A 24,353-nucleotide genomic window follows, 5' to 3' on the forward strand; every position below is an offset into this window, starting at 1 on the left:
TATATTTTTCCGATTGCCCGTTCCGAATTTTTTCCTTTCGTTTTCCTCGGACCTTTTCTCTCGCTACCTTTTGCGTTTCATATTCTTTCTGGCTGCCGTAAAAAATTGAGTGTTAAATATGGGCAGAGCCTGGAAATGGGACTTTGATCAACTATAGGTATAATGGGCCATTTTATCATGAAGAATACAAAAGCAAAAACCGACACAACGTAGAATGATTTTTTGAAGGTGTACTATATTTCGGCTGGCCAAACCAGCCTTCTTCCAAACCAGCCTTCATTGTACCTGAAGAAGGCTGGTTTGGTCAGCCGAAATTTAGTACACCTTCAAAAAATCATTCTACGTTGTGTCGGTTTTTGCTTTTGTATTCTTCATTTTATATGTAAAGCCGATTAGATCACTATTAATCCAACGTATACCAGCAGGATCATCGTTCCGGTTGCTTGCTTAAACATTTTATAGCCATTTTATCACCAGTTTTGCACCAAAACTGATAACGTTGTTTTTTAATTTGCTACGTCAGAATGCCGTCGATATCCAAAAGCGACTGTTGTGCAGATAGATCTATCCTAGTTCTACCATCTGCTTATCAAGAATATCTGGTGACATTTAAATTGATGACGTCACAAGTGGTACAAAGAGCACGACCATAAAGTAGCCATATATAGCTCCCTGGGCGTTTACCTTCACAGCGACTCCTTTTTGCTGGTTCTCGTGCCCAAAAGAGGACTAAATTTGGATAAAAATAAAATTTGTGTCATGTATATGGCGTATATGGTAATTGACTGGACTTACACGGATTGACCGAGGTGAGCTAAAGAGAACTGGGAACAAAGCAAGGAAAAAACCAAAAAAGAAAAACTGCTTTTCGCATCATCAAATGCTAAAAAGAAGGAATTGCGTAAATCGTAATGGATATCAAACTCCCAAACCGCAAATTTTAAGCGCAAAAACCGAAACCCCCATCTAAAAGCGACCACACAAACCATAGAACCGAAAACACTAACTTCCCCTGGACTCTTTGCTGCCTAGTTTTGGGGGCGGGGGGCAGGGAGGGAGAGGGAGGGATTGCTTGAATTAAGCGCCTAAACGGCTTTCTAAACTACCGATATAATGTTGGGGAGTGAACTCTTTTTTTGTTTGAAACATATTGTACATCGTTGCAGAGTGGCCTTCCTGGAATTTTGGGGGATAAAGGAACTTTTAAGAACTGTATTGGACGAGATTGAGGAAAATTTCATGTTTTGTCAGTGGCAAGTAGATCAGTTATTTGCCGTAGCCAAAGATTGAGACAAATAAGTGATCTGCGAGACACTGATAATCACGATATTTTTACGATAACCGAGTACAATAATTGTTTTATCATTCGATCACCAAATACGTTTTCATATTTATATCACTCGCTGACAGCCTCAGGGAAGCGATCTGTCATTTTTCACACAAGAGCGTGGTTACAACTACGCATGAGCAGAATGTTATTTGCAGCCAAACTTCATTCGAAGGCATTACCCATGAGCAGACTATTATTTGTAGGCAGTTATTTGCAGGTCACGTGGTGGGCTCTCGGTCAATGAAAAGGGAGAAAAAATTCATTGAATATTTTCGGGATAAATTCGTGAGAAAAAGAGATACATATTAATTAATCGTAACCTCGGAAAATAGGGCAAAATGGAGGCAACATAATGCGATATTTTCGGTGAAAAGATGCCTAAGCCCCCCTCTCCCCACCCCCACTCGGAATCAAGAGCATCATCTTTATTTCTGGCGGTGTGGCGTACAAATTTTCCCAATTATAGGGCTAAATGATGGCTGTCCTTGGGATTTGAAATTTATTCTTCATCTTAACAAATATGTCAAATGTCCGACGAAGCTTCATTGTTGTGGCAGACAAGGAAAAACGCGCCTTGAATTAGCGCGACACTGCACCCCTCCCCTGGAGTAAAAATTCTTTTGTTGTGATAAAAAGCACTTTACTGTCATCAATAAAGTCATCGCAGAATCCAGCGAGGTGAATCGAAGATGGATTTGCGAGGGCTTGCTAGCCTTGTGAATTTCTTAAGTAAAGCTGCTTTGTTCTGTCTCCTTCATCTGGCAAGTACTGCAAGTGAATCAGGTTAGAGACATTTTAGTTCTATACGTTTCATTACGTCTGTATCACGGCTTATCAGTCGAGAAACAAACTTCGCATTACTATATGAATCAACCTGCCACTGTCTAGCACGTATGGAAAAACATTGCATAATGAGTCCAACAAAATTAGGATGTTTCGATCCTTACGGGACAAACACCTCGCGCTCTGAACTGCAAGCGGTAATAGTATTACTGAACTACGGTGCGGGAGAGTCGAATCGTGATTTCAAAACATGACGAAGCTATCATCTGCCGCTCAAGGACTGATGTAAACCGAGCAATATACACGACCACGCTGCATATTATCCATGCAATTAGTCATGCAGAACGTTTCGCAACACAATTCGGTGAGGTACTTTTGTCTTAAAACGAATTGAATGGCTTCCTAAGGGATACGAGCTTCATTTAAACAAAAGACGTACACTGATAAATTGAAAATATTAGAAATGTTCAGTAAAAAGCTGCTGCCGTACTATATTTTAATGCATGTCGAGGTCCAAAATCATTGAAGCTAATCTGCTATTCAATATCGCGTGTTTTCTGTGTAGGTGAAACCACGTGGGAAGTTTGTCATTGTTTACTTACAAGTGAAACTTGCTCTAGGATTAAAGAGTTGAGCTAAGTTAAAGTTAGGAAAGTTGCATTGATTTTGCTGAGGTACCCATAGTCAACGGTTAGAGCTAAACGCGAAACTGCAAATATTACGCTGTCATGATCACGTCAGGCTCAATACAGTAAATTTCTCAGTTCGTCGACCCCTTGGGTCGTTGCCAGTGGGGACAATGATCACATGCATAAATACTTGATAATGCTTCGATCACGTACTTTTACTTTTGCATTGCTGTTAAGTCGGGCTTAGGATAGCTTTATTCGGCTCTCTTACAACTTCGCTAGCAAATGGAATTAAGCCGCCGCCGGTTAATTAAGAAATAAAGAAAACCTTGAGAACAACAAGCTCTCCACTCGGCGTTCGGCAACATCTGCATCTAATCCGCCATTTTAGATCGAACGCGTAGAGCCTGGCTTAAGTCTCATCTCGCAGATACTTGTGGGACCGTACTGGGGACAAATCAAAAAACGAGAAACTGTATTGTCTCCAGTTACGGTCCCACAAGCGATTACGAGACTCGCCCCCGATTTTTGCTAATTTCTAAAGGGGAGAATGGACTCAGACGTAGTTTCACGCTGTGAGTTCCGAGCTTCCGCGTCCTAACGTTGCTCATGCGTTGTTTACTTCCAGTGACTCCATCTTTGTGCCCCGTGGGAACTTTTTTAAAGACGAAACTGTACTGTGTAGCGGACTGTGGCCCTGGCTACTATGGAGACACCTTAACAAGCACCTGTCAAAAGTGTTCCTCCAAATGCAAGACGTGTCGGAACGGCGAACTGAATGACCTTTGTACAAGTTGCAATCCTCCATTTTATCTCCAAGGTATCAGGTTATATTTTTATAGGATACCTGTAACAGACAATTGCACGTAACCTCTCCACCCCCATGATCAAAAGGTGGGATAACAGGAAAACAAGAGTTCTATAGAGTAGCAACATCGATTGTCAACTCGTGAGCACTAGCTTTCATTGAAAATTCTTGTTTTTCGGCCATTTCAATTTCAGGAGAAAGAGAAAACAAACAGCAGATGTAGTTTCTTTTGTTCATTGTTGTCTAGCTAGTTACCAATACCTCGCTTTAGTTTTACTAGCTGAGGATGGGTTACAAACAACGAACTGAAAAATTTAGGCTAAATTTTTCAATATGTCCAAACCGTGACGTAGCTCACTTAAATCTGCTTAAATTTATATTATGGTCAATTAGAAAGTTTGCCAGTTTATGCGCAAGTGACAGGAATTCTGCCTGTACTTTCAATTAGTTCAACCTGCCCCTCATGGTGGTCTTGGAGACCTCAGTCCATTTGTCTTTCCTCTCATTTGGCCAATGCCGCGGCCTTGTATGGTTTTACGAGGGTAGTAAAGGGTATTTTCGTGACCCGTGGTCGGCCCTTTTTATTTCCTGTGAAATGTGAAATAGCCATTTTTTTGCCTCGTGAATCGTGATTTCCATAGTTGCTGTGAACCGTGATTTTTCAAAACGTTCTCTTTTATTTTCCGTGAAGCGTGAAATGCCAATGTTGTATTTTTCGTGAATTGTGAAAGGGCTGCTTTATTTTCCGTGAAACGTGATCTATAACCCCCCTTCACCACCCTCTTTTACGTCTTTCACTGTATGAGAAACGGATTCCAAGAAACGGTTAATGTTTTTTTGTACTTCATAGCTAATGTCAAGGTATTTTTCAACAGACACATCTTGCGTCCGAACTTGTGGTGACGGCCTCCTCGCAAAAGGTCCGCCTATTACTCAGATTAGACTAGTGGGCGGAAGTAACCACTTCGAAGGCCGAGTCGAAATTAATCACGACGGGGTCTGGGGCACAGTTTGCGATGATTCCTGGGATATCCAAGACGCCAACGTTGTATGTCAGGAGTTGTTACTAGGAAAGGCACAAGAGGCTGTGAAAATGGGGAGACTGGGGAAAGGAAAAGATTCACAGCCCATTTGGCTATCAAAGGTGGTCATTTTATTTTTCATACATTTGAGTTAGATTCCTGGTAATCAGTAAACCTCTAACAAATGGTGAAGGCGTTTTTTTCAGAGTATCTGTTTTCAGATACTTGCAAGTGAGTGAAGGCCTGATTTTACATAATTATAAATGTTTTCTGTGACATAGGGCGCTTTCCATTCGACCAAGAATTCCGGTTTGCATTTCCGGAAATTTCTAGAGCCGAATGAAACAGCATTTTCCGGAATTTCGGGAAAAGAGGACAACCTTGCGAGGTGCACCAAAATTTTCGGAAATTTCTTACCTTTCCTGCGTGTTCACGATGACGGCTTGAGACCTGGACCGGGTCTGGCCTGATCACACATTCTTTATTACTGTACCCTTCATGACAACCAAATGACGAGCAAACTAGAAAAAAAAACAAAAAAACAAAAAAACAAAAAAACATAAGCCATTTACTCTACACACCTCAGTCAGTAGTTATATGAGCTAATTTTGGCAGTATATAGCGGTCACAATGTAATTTGTTTTGTTATCATGTTAAATTATTTTGTTTCTTCGCTAAAAGGTAAACTGCACGGGATCTGAGACGCGCTTGGAAAGATGCAATCACGATGGGTGGGGTAACCACACGTGCAGCCATTTTGAAGATGCCGGTGTGCGGTGTGTAGGGCCTGATACAACCAGGGAGTGTGTCGGTAGCTGTGGGGATGGCTACTATCAGAAGGTTGGCAAGCGACAGTGCGCCGCATGTTCTCCAAGCTGCCTCACGTGTGAAGATACCCCAACAACATGTACCAGCTGCGACCCCTCGCGATTTCGAAAAGGTAATGAAATTAAGCCATCTGATCAGCGGCACATACAGAAGCGCATGCGAATTGTGTACTGACTGAAAGACAAAACTCGCCCGTCCAACTGAGGCGCGCGTCAAAATATCATTTTTATTTGATGTTTTATTTGATTACTTATTTGTCCTGTCAGTATTGAATGAAAGTTGTAAAGTTGATCTTTTTAAGCCTGGCTAGTCCTGTACGCATGTTGTAGGAGCACAATTCATTACAACGGAAAACACCTTATTGTCGTTATAACTGACTGCATATGCAAAGCAATTTGGCATCTACTCTTACCAGGAGTCATAATCGAGGACGTAGTCTTGAGATCCGCGCGCACCTATGATATGGAACAATTTTTCTATTTTTAAAACGAGTTGCCCCACCCTGACGACATATATCTGCGCGGATCCACGCACATTTCGTGGGTCCCCCGCGTGGATGTTGTCACGTTGCGTGATCAAATGGTGAGAGTTGCGAGATTCTCTTGCGGCTTTTTCACAGCGATGGCAGGAAATAAGGCAGGGAATAAGAACCAGAGCTGTTACATGTAGTTTTATGTTCTGAGCTGATGGAAACGGTGAGATTTTCAGGGTCGAAAACAAGACTTCAATTTCGTGCTGTGAATGAGTAATATCTGCTCGCGCTAGTTGTACGCGTAAGCTTTTGCGTTTCGCTCTGTAAAGAAAAGTTATGTAAGAAAACTCTTTACTCTGGTATCGAGTTAACTTGTGAGTTTCCCAAACAATGCTTAATCATAACAAAAACCTGTTTTTGATAGTTTCTCATTGTTTTTGCTTGTTTGACGAGTTTTCAACTTTGCAAAAGTTTTTGCAAGGAAAGGCGCGTACAAGTAGCTCATTTGCATAGTGGAGCGCATGTACTTTCAAGTCCGAGTCGGTGTTTTCAATTGTCAACAAATCTTGACCACAGGTCACCCAAGCGTAATATAAGAGTTTGTATGGAGATCAGGAGTTGACGTTAAATTCGTTCAATGTATGGGTAATTTACCGACTAAAGACTCTTGACCATTCAATGGTGTCATTTTTTGTCCTACGGTGTTATAATAAGAAACAACTTGTTATTATAACACCGTGGGACAATTTTTTTCAAAATTCGCTCAAATCTCGTTTAAACTCTCCAGGATGAGAAAACTTTTGGCTTATGCGCATACCCGGAATTGAAATTTTGCTCAATTTTGCGCCTAATCTTTGAAAAATCTCTCCTTTTAGTGAAAAAAAAAAGCTTTCTTAGCAAAACTTAGGCTTATTTAGCGTCATGGCAGCTAAAAAACCTGACTAAACGGTTGAAAACGGTATTTTTGGCGAAAGTTTGGTATTCAAAGGGTTAAACATATTTAAAAACTAGAGATATTATATGAGTTCGATGTACGTTTTCACACGAAAGTGTGGAAGTCCAATTTGTCATGTTTTACTGACTGCACAAAACACGCATCGGCGGGCGCTCTTATTCATCGACAAAAGGGCAATTTATTGGATTTCTACACAAACAAAACTGAGCAGCATCTACAGACATAAACTTTATTGTCACTTATTGGGCCTTAATAAAACATCAAGCGTTGCTTACAATTTAGGCGAAACTCAAACTTGCCATTATTGTTTTTTTTTTTTTTTTGACTTATCGGTCGAGATAGACTCTGGCGAAATCCTCGCAAGCGTGTGGCAAGAGGAGGGAAACTTTGAAGTCCTAAAACGCTGCTATATCCAAATATATCCAACTAGTCTTTTGCCGTGTTATGGAAAAGCTGCTAATCTCCAACATATGGGAAACTAATTAGAGTGGAGCAATGTGGAGCTCTTGTAAAAGAAGCAGCGGAGCACAACCTGGTCAGTGATATAAAGCGGGACATTACTGAATTCGACACTGTCTTACTTCACTCAAACTGGAACAGCTTACGACGAAAATACGGAAGAAAAATACCAAGAGACAAACGTATTGAGTTGTGGGCCAAAGCATCAAACATTTCGGGAATTTCGGACGTCATTTCCCCTCGCTACACCCGCAAAAATCCTCGCAGCATGTACGCGCGTGTGCCGCACATGATGGCGCAATTTGTTCTAAAAATAGAAAAATTGTCCCATATCATAGGGACAGCCCCAATACTAGAAATGGTGCGCGCTTACGGTCTCCGTCCCCGATTATGGCTCCTGCTCTTTCTTGTTTTGATATGCTTACATTTTTCACATTTACTCCAACAGACAAAAGCTGCGTAAGAACGTGTGGACCAGGTTTCTATGGTGACACTTCTGATGGGCAATGCAAACGATGTGACCTCAATTGCCGGACATGCGCAGACGGAAGGTCGTTCTCTTCTTGTACAACATGCCCGGATGATCGGTACCTTAAAGGAGATCAGTGCTTAGTGAGTTGCGCTCCATCGTTCGTTGGCGAAAGACGACGGATACGCCTTGCTGGAATTAACTCCACTGAGCTCGAGGGCCGATTGGAAGTTTTTGTCAGTGGAGCATGGAGCACGGTTTGTGGCAAGCTGTTTGATTTTCCTGAAGCTACTGTAGCCTGCCGACAGCTTGGGCTTGGAGGCGCTTTACGAGCTGTTAAGAAAACTGTGTACGGGTTTGGAAGGGGCTCAGTATGGGCCAATGACATGAACTGCACTGGACGGGAAAGCAGTTTGTTCGAATGCAAGAATGCACCTCGTACAGGTGGCAGGCGCTGTTACCATAGCAACGATGTGGGAGTCGTTTGCACGGGGCCAAAAGGTGGTCCGCCTCAGACCAATCAATGCTTGAAGCAGTGCAGGCCAGGCTGGTTTAAGAACGATGTCGACGTTTGCGAGTTATGTGACGCTCAGTGCTCCGAATGCCTGGGAACCAGCTCTCGATGCACAAAGTGCAAAGCCCCGAAAGTCTTAAATAATAATACCTGCATTGATAAATGTCCTGCTGGCGAGTACGGCCATCTTCCTTCCAGGGAATGTCGCAAATGTGACACTACCATATGCGTGACGTGTGCCGACGGAAGTGATCCGAAGAATTGCACTTCGTGCAAGGTTCCGAAAGCGTTAAAGGGTGGCAAATGCGAATCGGGCTGCGGCCCTGATTTGTATCAAAAAGACGGTGTCTGTGTAAGCGACTGTGGTAATTCATTTTACAAGTTTGATAAGAACTATTCCTGTCTTGCTTGCCCGTCTAAATGTTTGCAGTGTACATATCTCAGCGCTAACGACACTCCACAATGTACAGTGTGCACACCGCCCCTGGTCTTTGACAACAACGCGTGTCTCCAAAACTGTACTGGTGCAAAGGTTGCTGTACCTGTCATACCTAAGATTTCGAACGATAAGTCTCCAAATGGAGCGCTGGTACGACTGAGTAACGGATCAGACTATTTGGAAGGCGTGCTGGAAGTCTTTCACCAGGGAGTTTGGGGAACTGTTTGTGATGATGGATGGGATGACAGAGAGACCTCCGTGGTGTGTAGAGAGCTTGGCCTCGGAACTGCAGACTCTGGTGCGTCACTCACTCACATCCCAAGACAATCCTCGGAGTTACCTAATGGTAAACTTTGGCTTGACGATGTTTTCTGCACAGGCAACGAGAAAACTCTCCACGAATGTCGTCACAGTCCATGGGGCCAAACTAACTGTAGACACGAGGAAGATGCAGTACTTCGTTGCTCGGGACCCGGTGTGAGGACCTGCCAGCCAAAGTGCCCGGACGGCTTCTACCAAAACGCCGGAAAAGCGTGCTCTCAGTGCAATGTCTCGTGTAGCACGTGCGTTGGCACTGCCGACAATTGCCCAACTTGCTCAACCGGTTATTACAAGAAGAACTACACGTGCGTGGCCGAATGTGGGCGTGGTTACTATCTTGCAGGTGACACATGCCTTAAATGTAACGCCACGTGCGGCAGCTGCGAAGTTAAGCCAGATAACTGCACTTCATGTGATCCTTCCAGGTACAAGAAAGATTCGAGTTGTGTGACAGATTGTGCGCCTTTGTACAAACCAACTACCATACCACAAGTACGTCTTGTTAATGGCCCGACGTCGTCTGAGGGACGCGTTGAGGTAATTAATATGTCTAATATCCTCGTTAATAATGAGATTATCCGCTCGAGATTTTTCAAAATTCCAATGGGCAACTATTAACCGATAGTTCTTCAACAGAAACACTCTATCGTCTTCATTGTTCACCTCTAAATTTTCTTCTGCACGCCAGTTTAAAAATCATATTGAATTATATTCAACTTTTTAAGATGAAGGGCGTGAAAGCCAAATGTAAAATTTGGAAAAAGAAAACAGACGAATTGCGTTTTTCATTTGTTTTTTCCTATAAGCCCTAACGCAGAGAATCGAAATCGAAAGCGAATTATCTTAGTGCTTTACGTGTAGTGTAAATCTATTCTTCGCTTAGAACTTTATCGAACTCCTATTCAAAGACACTTCAATTCAACTCAATTTACGGTAAACGAGGTAAAACTTCATTTGCTTGACAAACGAGAGCCGTAGAGTAGTTGTACATGACGTTATCACTCATTTCTGTCTCCCTTATTTTCGATTCCGCCTCAGGTTTATCACAACGGCAAGTACGGCAGCGTTTGTGACGATTCCTGGGACATCAAAGATGCCAATGTTGTCTGCAGAATGCTAGGGATGGGAAATGCTACGGCTGCTACTGTACGAGCGAAGTATGGGCAAGCGGTGGGCGATGTCTGGATGGACGATGTAAATTGCACCGGTAAGAACGAGTTGAATACAGTCGAATCTTCGGAGCGGAGAAACGTAATAAGCGCGCGCGAGGTTTGGCCCCGCGCCAGGCTCCAAGTTTGAAAAAAAGGCGGGAATTTCGTCGATCTTGTAAGCAAAAAATGTCACGAACTTTATATGCTTTCCCAATTTTCTCGGTAAGGAGCATCATATTCACGCCATTAATGGAGGGCTGGTGTATTGTCTTCTTGGGGAATCAATTTTCTTTGGACAAAGTTAACCTAAAGAGGGTTCCCGAACCTTTATTTCCCCGCGGTATACAAGAAATTTCTGTGCTAAGACACATTTTTTTCCACAAGCCCTCTTTACTTATTGCATCCATAGTTAAGCACAGGACTAGATATGTAAACAAGAGAGCCAATCAGCAAGCAGGGGTATCGCGCCTTGTTTTCTTAACAGTGAAATACCGAAAAAAAATTAATGCTTGCTCAAGTATAAAGAAATCAATCGAGCGACATCCTCGAATACTTTATTACAGTCCACCGTTGTTTCCACCATTGCAGCTTGCATTATTACCTGAGTCCGCAAGTAGGGCTGGGGATGCGGAGAAAGCTGCGCAGTGCGTTTTTCCGCTCTGAAAGTCGAATCTATATTAAGCCACCTATTTAGAGGCCGCCCAAAATCCCCATGAACCAGGCACCTCATATTAAGCAGCCGTGGCCGCCTTCTGGTCCTCCCGATAAGGTTGTTGCTATTGCCTTTACCAATATTAAATGGCTACCCAAAATTTTAAACACTTAGTTAAGCCTAGGTTTGGAAAAGGCGATGACAGATAAGAGTCCGAAATGGAAAGTTATGGCTGCTAAAAACATTCAAAGTACGTTTATCGGGACTGTCTTGACGTGATTCGATATTCACTTACATAACAAATAGAAAAATCAACTCGATATTTAAAAAAATGTTTAAAGTACATCAGCCCCTATTAAGCGGCCACCTCCTATTTCCACGAGGGCGGCCGCTTAATAGGGGTTGGACTGTAGACAGGAGCCTGCTGAAGAGTATAGTTAATGAATGCGTGAGAATGCTCTCTCTCACTCTCTTCTAATGTATTTGTTATCTCCCATGAAGTTTTGTCTGTGAACCAATAAAGATTATTGTTCATCCGTGAGCGGGCAAGATAAACCAAATCTTTCGCGGTGATTGGCTACCCGAGTGGGTAAGATGGAGCTATTTTGCCCGCTCGGGACTACCCGCGGTGTCCCGCAAGAAAAATTTTCCCGAACGCCATATAATAAATCCTTTCCGTTCCAGTCCACGCAAGAAAGACGCAGGCACGCAATAAAAGATCTTGACCAAGTGGAGTTTTGTATACAGCGTTCGTCTGTCGTTGGTTAACTGGCCGTTGCCGAGAGATTACTGTGGCTGTTGGGACGCGCTTTATTCAGTGGCTGTTACCGTTGTTCATAGGTGACCGTTTTAGAGAGGTTAGAATAAGAGTGAATGTACAGACCATCCACAGGGACAAAATAAAGTGACCGTTATAGAGAGGTGGCCGTCAGTAGTGGTTCGACTGTATATGAAATTATCCTGATAGATATCTTCTTCTTCTTCCTCTCATGATCAGGAGAAGAACCTTCATTGATTAGCTGCCCATTCAGTGGCTGGGGAAATGAAAACTGTGACCACGCCGAGGATGCTGGAGTAGTCTGCCAAGGTCCGAGTAGCACCCAAGATTGTCTTTCTGTGAGTGACTGTGACCCGAAGAATGGATCCTTTCTTGATTCTAAAAACGGGTGTGGAACATGCAGTATAAATTGCCTAACCTGCTCTGGGAATTCTGAAAACTGCACCTCGTGCCCACCAGAAACGTTTCTTAACAAGACAGGGAACGCGACGTATAATTGCGTGACGTTTTGCTTAGAGCGTTACTTTCCAGACCCTGTCACGCGCAGTTGCATGCTATGTGACCCGGAGTGCTACAACTGCGACGCACGCCGTGACAACTGCACCTCGTGCGATGCAAACAAGTTTCTTAGGCAATCAAAATGCGTTCAAAAGTGTCAGGATAACGAGATGACACTTCAAGGCGTGGACGATATTCGTCTGGTTGGCGCAAACTCATCCGTTGAGGGTAGAGTCGAGGTTTTTCACGACGGGGAATGGGGAACGGTTTGCGATGACTCCTTTGATCTCAACGATGCGCACGTGATTTGTCGACAGCTGAAGCTGGGAAAGGGCGTGGAAGCTCGCTCCAGGGCCAAATATGGGCAGGGAACTGGAAAGATTTTGATTGATGATCTGCAATGCACTGGGACTGAAAGGAATATAAAGGACTGCCAAATGAGAGCCGGTAAGTACGCATGCGCATTAGTAGCGGTGCATGATAAAAAATGCGTACTTTCTAGCGTACGGTGGATGCGCCCGCAGTATGAGCCGCAGTGAAAACTAAGCTGTCTTACCGAAACGAAATGATAATAGTCGACATGATAAATTGCTTTGGCCTCTTCTAATACTCAACTCGAGATTTCTGTGTTTAATTTGACGAAGAACAGCATATTTTGTTTAAAATAACACAACTATTTTCCTACCCGGCGACACTCGACTGGTGAGTTACTGGACAAGGGCGACCCACTTTTGGCGCCAAATTAAAAGCTTGGAGACGCAAAATGTTTCGTATTTTTCCTTTTTTACAATCTGATATGGTTTTCGGAAGCATGAATTGCTTTTCGTGAACATTCAATGCCTTTCCCAGTGAGAAAAGCTGCTCGACTGCATTGTCTTTCCTGTATCCATTTGACGTCAGTACAATACTTTTTTTCTCGCCTTCTGAATCGTGATTGATTCAATTCAAATTTCAGGCGCGTCAGCCTTATGCAAGGTTTATAAAGTCTGTTTAGAGCTGAGGCTGGATGGCGATAATGATGATTATGATGATGATGATGACAAAAGATATTTTTTCTCCTCTTTAAGGTGGAATTGGAGCTCACAACTGCAGACACACAGAAGATGCCGGAGTCAAGTGCGCAGGTCCAGATATGTCTCTCAAATGTGTATCTTCTTGTGGCGCTGGTTTTTTCGTAGGGAAAGGAAAAAGGTGCGAAAGGTGTGCTTTGAAATGCAAGACCTGCAGTGGAAAGGCATCTTCGTGTAAAAGCTGTGATTTTCCCTTCTTTTACACCGCCTCGGATTGCGTGACAAAGTGCCCGCCTGGTTTCTATGGCAACGTCAAAGAGCGTTTATGTAAACCCTGCGACAAAATCTGCCAGACGTGCTCGGATGGGGAGGCTGGAGACAAGTGCAGGTCGTGCCCAAATGGTTTATTTCTTAGTAAGTATTTTATGAAATAAAACACATACACAAGTCACTAGCTTATTCAGTATGCAGCGTTAGTCACGTCAAAAATAGCCGGAAATCAAAAATAGCCGGAATAGAGTAGAGGAGAGTGAGTGAGTGAACAGTGTGCGTGACGTAAAGGTTACAATGGAAAGGGTCACGGCGATTATGTCCTGTTCATGTGTATGCCTTTCATTTTCTTTAACACCCTTGAAAGGCATTCAACAGACAATGATAAAGGATGCAACTCTCTTTTCTTCACGCCAGGGTGGTTTTCAACGGTTTTGGGAGCGAACGTTATACACTTCTATTTTTACTACGGCTCATAATCCCACTGCATTTCTCGCTCTCCCAAACTTCCACTCGTTTTTTTTTTTTTTAACAATTAGGTTTCTGACCTACAGATTTCTGAAAGTGAAGAGTGATCATCGCAGTAAATTTTCCAATTTAAGCAATTGGAAAGAGGAAGCCTGAAAAAATCAGGGCTTCAACGGGATTCGAATCCGTGACCTCCGCGATACCGGTGCGATGCTCTACCAACTGAGCTATGAAGCCACACATTAGGAGCGAGGTCAATTAATTGAGTTCATATCTTCCCGCGAGGAGTGAAATGATGTGAAGTGTATATGAAATAGTTCATATTTGAACTGCGGTTGTAGATGAAAGTGAAGAGTGATCATCGCAGTAAATCTACCTGCGTCAACTATCACGCGTAGAAATCGAGTCCGAATAATCTAATTGTTTTAGCATAAATCTAAACCTCGATAAGTAATCTAAATCTTCTTCACAGACACTTCGAAGACGCAAAGATGCGGCAGCCATTCTGTTGACAACCACATTCTGTTAGGCTATTCACTATGTACAACAGAATAGATAGTGAGTAATGTAGCCAATAAGAGAACGGCATTCGTGATACAACACTAGTAGATTTATTTAAGAAATAGAAAACATGTGCGTGTTTCTATCGAGTTTAACTATAAATCTACTAGCGTTCTATCACGAATGCCGTTCTCTGATTAGCAACGCTACTCACTATTCCGTGATAGATAGTGGCTGGCGTAGCAGTGTGCCCTTGTTAGCAAAATAACGGCCGCTTCTTGGCATTTTAGAAGATTCTGTGAAGAGGATTTGCGTAAAATTTGAACGACTGGTAAATTTGTACTAAAACAATTAGATTATTCGCTCTCGATCAACTATCACGCGATGTTTGTGTAAATGTAAATGTATACTTAGTTGGCCACTCCCCATTGGGGCTTTTCAGGACCAATGATAGAAATCGATAGCGAATAATCTAATTGCGTAATGGAAAAAACAATTTTAAACCAATAATCGCGCCTATTTTCTTTGGGCTATTTTCTAAAATATTATAATGTGTTTTATGTTGAGCCTTACGTGAGGTGCTGTGAGCTGGAGTTATGATCCTGACGCTAATGGTTTGGTTTGCAGATGGCAGTGCCTGCATCAAAGATTGCGGAAATCTTCGTTCCGTGTCATCACTGTTTCTTCCAAAACCATCGCAACCTGAGGTCCGACTAGCTGGAGGCGGTGTAGGAGAGGGTCGCGTAGAAGTGCTTTATGATGGAGTCTGGGGAACTGTTTGCGATGACGACTGGGACATAACTGATGCAAACGTTGTTTGCAGGGAACTTGGATTTGGGAAGGCAAAACAGGCAACAAAACATTCCAGTTTTGGCAAGGGTGAGTCTGTGTTTCGGTTAGCATGACATGAAAGTATTTACGTGACATGTTACGCAAGCGAGCCAGAGAACTTTTGATTTACTAAAATGGTAAGCTTGTGTTTATTTGTGTTGTTTGTAAAGGAAGCGGTATCATATGGATGGATGACGTTAGCTGTGTTGGCTTTGAGTCTTCGCTGACCCATTGTCGTCATTTGGGCTGGGGATTAGGCAACTGCGATCCAAGCCACGGCGAGGACGCTGGTGTAGTGTGTGACAATACAACTGTGGAGGAACTCAGCAATAACTTCTGTAGGAAGGTCAATGTTGGTTCATGCGATGAACTACAGGTATGCAAGACACTTGACACAAGATTGATAAACTGATTCACTGACTGACTCGCTTGAGTACTGATTGACTGACAGACTGACCGACTGACTAGCTGTCTAACTGATGTTTGTAGCCGATGACTAACTGACTTGCTGACATAATGGGTGACTGACCTACTGACTGACTGATTGACCTACTTAATGACTGACGATTTGGCTGACTGAATGATTGATTGATTTGATGACTCATTGACTGACTGGCTAACTGATGACTGACTGACTGACTAACCGATGACGGACTGACTGACTGATGACTAATGACTGACTGACTGACTGACTGATTGACTGATGCCTGATGACTGATGACTGACTGACTAACTGACTGACTGATGACTGACTGACTGTCTGACTGACTCACTGATGACTGACTGACTGACTGATGACTGACTGACTGATTGACTGATTGACTAATGGCTGACTGACTTTTTGACTGATTGACTAATGACTGACTGATGGACGGATGGACTGACTGACTGACTCTCTAACTGCAAACAGACAGACAGACTGACTGACTGTCTGACTGACTCACTGACTCACTGACTCACTGAGAGACTGACTGACTGACTGATTGGGAGACTGACTGACTGACAGACTGATTGACCTGATGACTGACTGACTGACTGACTGACTGATTGACTCACAGATTAACTGATGACTGACCAACTGACTGACTCACTGACTTACTGACTGACTCACTGACTTACTGACTGATTGACGAGCTGTCTGGCTAGTGGAATGACAACCTGGCAGGCTAACCTACTGAACGAGTGACCTTGCGTGTGATTGCCTGGCTGACTGACTGAAACACAAATTGATTTATTGATCGACTGCTTGTTAGTCATCAAAAGTGTGGATGACGTTTCCACGTGATAAACTTACTTCATATTTATTTATCTAGTGGATAGTGCATTCCATCCCCTGAAAAACTGTATCAAGCTAATCTTGTTACCATCTTATTCTTTTTCTCTGGTTTCTATTCTAAACGTTCTCTGTTTTGTAGGTGTGTGACAGTCACGCGAAAGTCACGTGTGTGGACTTGGACCTGTATACCCAGAAAGGAATAGAAGAATCCGTGTGTATGCGATGCCCGAATGGTTACACGGGAGATGGGCAGCAGTGCAGAGGTAAAGTGCTCATCTGTCTATATTTTTAGCTTTTTTTACTGTTATATTACTTAGTCTGGGCTTTTTCTCGTTCGCGATCCCGGGGCCTGGGTTATTATAAGTGGTGTATGTTACACATAAACGATTTTGCCAAATCCTTGCTCACCTCATTGGAGGTTTAACTTTCTTGTTTCCATATGTTTTTTTTTTAGTTATTGCCTCCAGTCCCCCTGTGTTTGATACCATTCCCACGGAAATGGTCGTCACTGTGAAATTTCAAGATGCGTTTAACCTGAAGTGTTCATCCAGGCCTCCCATTGTATATCCAGCCGTGTGGGACTGGAAAAAGAACGGAAAACCTCTCTCTGCGGCTGGCATAAGATCAAAGAGGATTACCTCTGCATCCGGGACCTTGATAGTGCGATCCGCTGTCGCTGAGGACAGCGGTAATTACACTTGCACGTTGGTAAACAGCGCTGGCTCAATCGAGAGTAAGCCAGCGGTCGTGGTCGTGAATGGTTAGTACTTGATAAAAGAGGTATTCTAGTGTCATCCTCATTATATGAGGATTAATTCGCAACTAATTGTTAGCTTCCATTATAATAATTCACGCAAGAATGGTAAATTGTTTGATTTGGGTTCATATCTTTCCTTGATGCGTTACACCGTTGTGGAATTGGGAATTCTACTTCCCTACCCCCAGCAACATATTTTGTTATCACGCGTTAAATGAGTTTTGTCACGACTTGTGCTTATTGAAAAATTTAGCCTAAAGTTTCAGGCTCGATGTTTGAAATCCGTGTTAATCTTCTCCATCCTTAACCGTTCTTGTACCTTTATGGTTTATTATTATTTCTTTGGTGTTTTTCCGTCTTAGTAAACTGCTATTTTCAGGTTTCCTCCAATTTAAAGTTAATTTTGTACGGTTGCCGAAATACCCTGACCGAGCTTCTTAAATCTTCGTTGTTTCTGTTCATCAAGGAATTCTATTTGGAAAGGAAAAATGCCTCCGCATGTACGTCAATTCTTGACTTTGTTTGTTAAATGATCCCCATTGATATTTTTAATGACATGTCACTGAAACCAGTAATTATGGTGAAATATTTGTTACATTTTCAGAGAGAGAATCACGTTGTTTTTGTTTTGGTTGTAGTCTCTCCTCAGATTCCCGGAGTCCAAGCTGCAGACGTTGCCCAAGGCGAAACGGCAACTTTGGCTTGTTTAGTATCCAGCTTTCCGCGGTCGAACATAACATGGCGATATAAGAGTCAATTGCTCTTCTCCGACAACAAGAAATACGAGATCATTGACAGCAACTACACTTTACTGGTCAAAAACGCTAGTTTCAAAGACGCTGGGGACTATGAGTGCGAGGCTAACAATGAATTGGGTATGGCAGTAGCTTCTGCCAAGCTTACAGTAGGATGTGAGTTTTGACTGAATTTTTTGTATGATTAATTGATTGAGTGTTTGGTTGACTGATTCAATGAATGAATAGATGAATAAATGATTGGTTGATCGATTGACTGATTGATTGGTTGGTTGATTGGTTGATTGAATTATTGATTGATTGATTGATTGATTGATTGATTGGTTAATTGCGTGCTTGATTGACCGAATAATTTATTGATTGAGTTTGGCTGATTAATCGATTGATTGATTGATTGATTGACTGACTGATTGACTAACTGATCGATCGATTGATTGATTGGTTGGTTGGTTGGTTGATAGACAGATAGATTGATGGATTGATTGATTGATTGGTTGATTGGTGGGTTGGGTGGTAGGTTGGCTAGATAATTGGTTGGCTGGTTGACTGACTGATTGACTGACTTTTATGACTGACTGACTTTTATGACTTACTAACTGACTGACAGATTTTTATGACTAATTGACTGACTGACTGACTGACTGACTAACTGACGTACTGGTTGGCTGATTGATTAATTGATTGATTGATTGACTGATTGATTGATTGATTGATTGATTGATTGATTGGTTGGTTGGTTGGATGATATGCTGGCTGCTTGGTTGAGTGAGTGAGTGACTGACTGACTTTTATGACTGATTGACTGACTCACTGACTGACTGACATTTATGACTGACTGACTGATGACTGATTGACTGACTGACAGACTTACTGACTGATTGACTGACTGACTGACTGACTGACTGTTGACTGGCTGACTGACTGACTTTTATGACTGATTGACTAACTGACTGACCGACTGACTGGTCGCTTGATTGATTGATTGAATAATTGGTTGATTGATTGGTTGACTGGAAGTTGCTAGCTGACTGAAATTTTCTTCAAAGCGCGGCAAATTCCCTCGTCTCTAATGAGGACACTTCGGTCAATCCTTATCTCATATTTGTATAATTTTTTTTATTTTCTGCACATGTTTTAGTGACGATTCAATACACAAATAACTGGTCGCCGGAGAAAACTGCAAAGAAAGACCAAGATGTTACGCTGCGCTGCTCTGTTAAAGCATTTCCTATTCCAAATATGGCTTGGAAGAAAGACGGAGAGCTGGTAACTAATGACAGTCGACACGTGGTTACTCGGAGAGAGTTGAAGATTCTTCAGGTCTCTGCAAAGGACATGGGCAGGTATTACTGCATAGCGTGGAATCGAGGCACAGTCCAAGCCAAGAAAATTCTGCTGTTGATAACAGGTGTGAAACTAAGTTCATTTGCTGTAATTGTCTTTTGGACTTTCACCATGAAGACCAAAGACGTTACCATTTGAAAGTAAATTTAAACCAACTTTCAAATGAATGGCCACGAACGAAAAGGAAGATAACAGAGAGGAGAAAAAAAGACTGACTTTCTTTTGAATTTTTAGATCGCGTACTTTCAAGCTTGAGAAGGGCTAGATTTTCTTTAACACGGTTTTCATAAATCTTGACTTATTAAAGGCCGAAAGGTTTAAACGAAAGATATTGAAAGTTCTATGGGGACTCTCTTCGTGAATTGTGATTTTGATGCATTTATAGTTTGTATTATTAAAGTGCCCATAATGTCAAAATTTTTTTCGTTTATCTAATTCTTCATTTCACCTAATGAACTTCTGCGAAAAAATTTTCGATTTGGATAAAATGCAATTTTTTTTAGAAGTTTTAAAGACGTTCAAATTTGCCGCCATTTTGGTCCACCATTCGCACCAGTCTTCCTCGGTTTGAAGTGAGTCGTGACGTAAATTCAGAAACACGTGATTTGGGTCATGACTTATCTGACTTGAAAACAAGAGTTTGCTTAATCTTGCTTCAGAGTTGTCTACATTTAGTTGAAAATGCCGGAAAGGTGCGTTGCCGCTCTTTGTAACAACGTTAATGATTCAGAAAACAACGTCAGTCTTCATCGTAGGTTCCTGAACCTACGTCACAGGCGTCAGTTTCGTGGCCATTTTGAGCACGTTATTCTTGTGATCAGCGGCAGGGGTCGACTGCAAGAAAATAGAATTTTGAACTTTGTAAAGATTCGTAAAAATATTGCGTTTTATCCAAATCGAAAATTTTTTTCGCAGAAGCTCATTAGATGAAATGTAGAATAAGATGAGCGAAAAAAAGGTTTTGACATTATGGGCACTTTAAGTCTGTTAAAAAGAAAAAGTTTGAAAAATTCAAGGCAACATCTCGAGAAGTATGTATGAAGTTGCCTCTCCCTGCTTAACTATCATGAAAAATCAAATTTGAAAAATGCAAATAGTGATGCAATAACTGTATTGCATACTTCTTTTTCGTGGAGGCGCGGTGGCCTCATGGTTAGTGCGCTCGTCTCCGGATCGAGCGACCCGGGCTCAACCCCTGGCCGGGGACATTGTGTGGCAAGACATTTTGTTACAAGACATTTTACTCTCACATCGCCTCTCTCCACCCAGGTGTATAAATGAGTGCCGACGAATTTAATTCTGAAGGGTAACCCGGGGAGTAGAAATACCCCTAGTCACTTCATGCTACAGAAACCTAGATAAGTTCTGGCTTGAATGGCCACTTGGCTCGTATGCAGACTTTACTTTCATCGTACTTCTTTTTCAGGACCTCCTGTAATCGACATCCCGCCGGTGGACAAGAATGTTCTTACCGGAGCTAACGTGTCTTTCTACTGCGTTGGATATGCGGACCCAAAGCCTGAGATTACGTGGGAGAAAAATTCGGAAACAGTCGAGGCGTCGGACAGGATAGAACTCAGTCCCATACAGGGATCGGCCAGGCTTCGGATTAACTCGGTCACGGTCGGAGATTCAGGAACGTACGAGTGCATATATAAAAATAGCCACGGTGAAGCTCGGCGCTCAGCAGTGCTCACTGTGGACGGTCAAACGCGCGAGAAAGGTCAGTTGGTGTTTCAGTTTAGCTGAAATTAAATGTTAAGCCCCCAGTAATGTTGTACCACAGCAGTCAAGTGAACCACGTGCGTTTAATTCCCGCCAAAAAGCGCGGCTGCAAGATGCTTCAGCTTTGTGAGATTCGACACTTTCGCAGCTTACATTAAGCTTAGTACCTCAATTTTTAAAATTGAAGAAATGAGCTGATTTTCTGCGTTCATTTGACAAACTCACAACACTCTTAACTTGAGTGTCGAAAGAAAATCGTCTTTACTTCGGTTTTGCACTACTTTGCCTTGTGATTGGTTTTAAACATTTGCGCAGAATTGAAATTCAAGTTAATCGCGACTTTCTTGTTCTATTTTCCCTGCGCTTTGAGTCGGCTTCGTGTATTTGAAGTTTCGATTGGCTCGTTGGGTTTTGCATGTCCTTTGTGATTGGCCAAAGTAATTACTTTGCTTTTGGCCTTACCACTTTTAGATTGATTTTCAATTGAGTGTTGTAAACCCAAAACCAAAGTAATCACTCTAGCCAATCACAAAGGACACAAACAATACAACGAACCAATCAAAACTTGAAGTAAATACCTTTAGGTGACGCGAGGCGCGGGAAAACGTGTGCGAACGAGTCACGAATGTTTCTGGTTTGACATCTGATTGGATGAAAAAGTGGCGCGAGTATTTTAAGCCAATCGTGTAGCGTAGTTATGTGAAACTTACTTACCCTTCGACATCCAAGTGAAAACCGCTGTAAGTTAAGAACGGCTCTGCCGGGTATCTCCAAAGTAAAAAGGGTACATAGGGATAATTCTCCCGTTTTATTTTATTTTCTTATTTTAGAACCTGTACAAACAGCGAAATCACGTGGCCTCAGTACGGGAACGCTGATAGGCATCATCATTCCTGTTTTACTGGTTGTTGTCGTCGTCATCGCCATCATCATCTACAAATGCAGAAAGTCTCCATATAGTCAATTCAGTGGCGACAGGCTGATTGACAAGCCAGCTCGATTCTCCGACTTGAAATCCAAAGTGCAGTCGACGTTTGGAAAAGCAGAAACGCCTTATGAGGACACAACAGAGCCCTATGATGAAGATGTTAACGGTGCCTCAGCATGAAGCGAAATGAATGTATGCTGAACTTAAAAGCTTTTAGAAATAAACTGTATAGCTGTTGCTTTAGGTCTCGTCCACAGTATGCCGGAGAAACTTGAAAACGTTACGGTTAAGCCTACCGTCCACACTAATCCGTCACGAAAGCGGAGCTTTTCAAAACCCGCTCTTGAAACTGGAGGAATTTGAAAACGCCGGCTTTTCGTTTTAGTGTGGACCGAAAACGTCTTCAAAATGGAGCTTTTCGAAATCGATTGCGTCACGATAATCAGGTGATTTCCCTGCGCGGGTTTTCCTCAAACTCAAATCCAAAATGACCGCTGATTGTTGCGTTTTCCAATTTCTCCGCCATAGTGTGGACAGGCCATTAGGTATATGCGTTAGTGTCCGTTAAGTAGGCTTCATCTTTACAGGCAGTGCTTAATTAAATTGTTTAAGGGCTGTATCTGTTCAGCCATGTTAGGAGAAGGAGAGAATTTTGCGGTTTGACACTGTTTGCATCTGTAGGCTTAAAATGAACATAGCAAGGGTCCAAACACAACCCAACACTAAGTAAAGCCAAGCCTTACAACAGAAGAGAACTTTACCTTTCTTCAAGAGCTTAGTCAAAATTCACAGCTTCCGGACTGGAGGAAGATATATTATGGGATGGATTGTTTTTCGGTCGCACTGTGAAAGTTTCACACTAGAAAACTTAGAAGCTGTTCATGTTCTTTGCGTAAATAAAACTTACAGTAACAGTTACACTTGTACCGAGTATAAAGGGCAAGATAGTTAATCCCCCTTATAGACCTTATTCCTAAGAAAATCCCCTTCCGTTCTCAGAAATCCCACGGGTTAGTTACTAATCATGTAAGATGATTTTACTTTCGTGGACAACCCAAGCGGCTTTACACGAACTTTCATCCTCCACGTAAACATCCACGCAACGCGCGTGGTAATATTGCCGCGGAAAAACTGGATTCCGTATCTAAAAGCAACTTGAGGGGGACAACCATTAATTTTTATTATATGGCTTCTGTTTGTGGGCGGTATAAAGCGCGCTGGGATTGGCTGATTCTAGGGCATTATTCTGCCGTTATGCCCACGGGCCGATTACGGACCTGCAAAAACAAAACAAAAGGTAATTACAAAAACTGGTTCTCTTTTTTCTGAAAATTGAAGCAGCTCAAAACAATGAGTGACAAGAAACACTTTGAGAGTGAATTATGTTACTCTGAAGAGGTACAATTTCATGAGAAAAGCGAATCCACAGCGTTAACTTGTGAACGAGTTGGTTCCGGACAAGACCGGCGGACAGGACGAATATATGACGAAGCTGAAACTTTCGTCCAATAGCCATAAGAATAAACTACTTATTTACCTCGAAAGTTTGGTCTTGGCGTGTCGCTATCGCTCGGTCCGAACGAAGACGTCTCAATGAATTTGAGATTTTCCCGTAAAGACCTCGCTATCGGTTAATAAGTAGTTAGAAATAACACCTATATGGGGAAATAACTCTGTTGCCCTTCTTCCCTCTTAAGTGTAAGTCATTCGTTAATATCTTATAGTAGTACTGTAATCGTTCTTTGCATATTTAGAATACCCTTGTTGCAATGAGGTCTTTAGGGTTCTCGACCTTTTCATCTCAATGAAGTCTGAGTAGAAAAGAGTATATCGATAGCAAAATAAATTAATAAAAGGATTCAAACCATTTGTAGGCAGTTTAAAACATTTTGGACTGTTAAATACATAAAAATTAATTGAGGAAAGCACTGCACATTTTTTCACTAATTTTGGCTTTACTTTATCATAGAATTCGAAATAAAGTTTAGTTCTAGACTTGGGAGCTTGCATGCCATTAATTTATTGCGACGATCAATAAAACGCTCAGGCGTGCTTAGGGAACGCTTCGGGAAAGCATATCCGCCGGCCTCTGTGTGCAATTGAACTGACAAGAACATTTGAGAACGAAGCCTGCAGTTTGCAGATGAATCGGTTCTGAGACCTTCATAGCTTAGTTTTAACAAGGATATCTTTTTAGGATTCTCCCTTGCAAAATGAGATAATGAGAGCTCCTGAATAGTTAAACCTAACCAACATGGAGACACCAGAGCGAATGGAACACCAAGCGTTGTAAACATATGATTTAACAACCGACATGAAAAGAGCTTTCTAAAGTTGAAAAATGATTTAAAATTCTTTAAAATGGTTTTGTTTGAATTTT

General features: G+C 42.2%; 1 protein-coding gene across 1 annotated transcript; it reads left to right on the top strand.

Moving 5' to 3' along the window:
• The first annotated feature begins 1,966 nt into the window (after positions 1–1,966).
• On the top strand, positions 1,967–24,306 carry LOC145480943 (antigen WC1.1-like). The gene is made up of 16 exons (XM_081459293.1): positions 1,967–2,113; positions 3,371–3,562; positions 4,426–4,694; positions 5,254–5,512; positions 7,735–9,566; positions 10,068–10,236; positions 11,830–12,555; positions 13,176–13,532; positions 14,985–15,236; positions 15,359–15,564; positions 16,604–16,727; positions 16,919–17,224; positions 17,860–18,132; positions 19,115–19,384; positions 20,747–21,043; positions 21,876–24,306. The coding sequence occupies exons 1-16, from the start codon at positions 2,020–2,022 to the stop codon at positions 22,151–22,153; spliced, it is 5,904 nt and encodes a 1,967-aa protein (XP_081315419.1). The 5' UTR covers positions 1,967–2,019; the 3' UTR covers positions 22,154–24,306.
• The last annotated feature ends 47 nt before the right edge of the window (positions 24,307–24,353 follow it).

The sequence above is a fragment of the Orbicella franksi genome, chromosome 1 (genome assembly GCF_964199315.1).
Source record: "Orbicella franksi chromosome 1, jaOrbFran1.1, whole genome shotgun sequence".
NCBI lineage: Eukaryota > Metazoa > Cnidaria > Anthozoa > Scleractinia > Merulinidae > Orbicella > Orbicella franksi.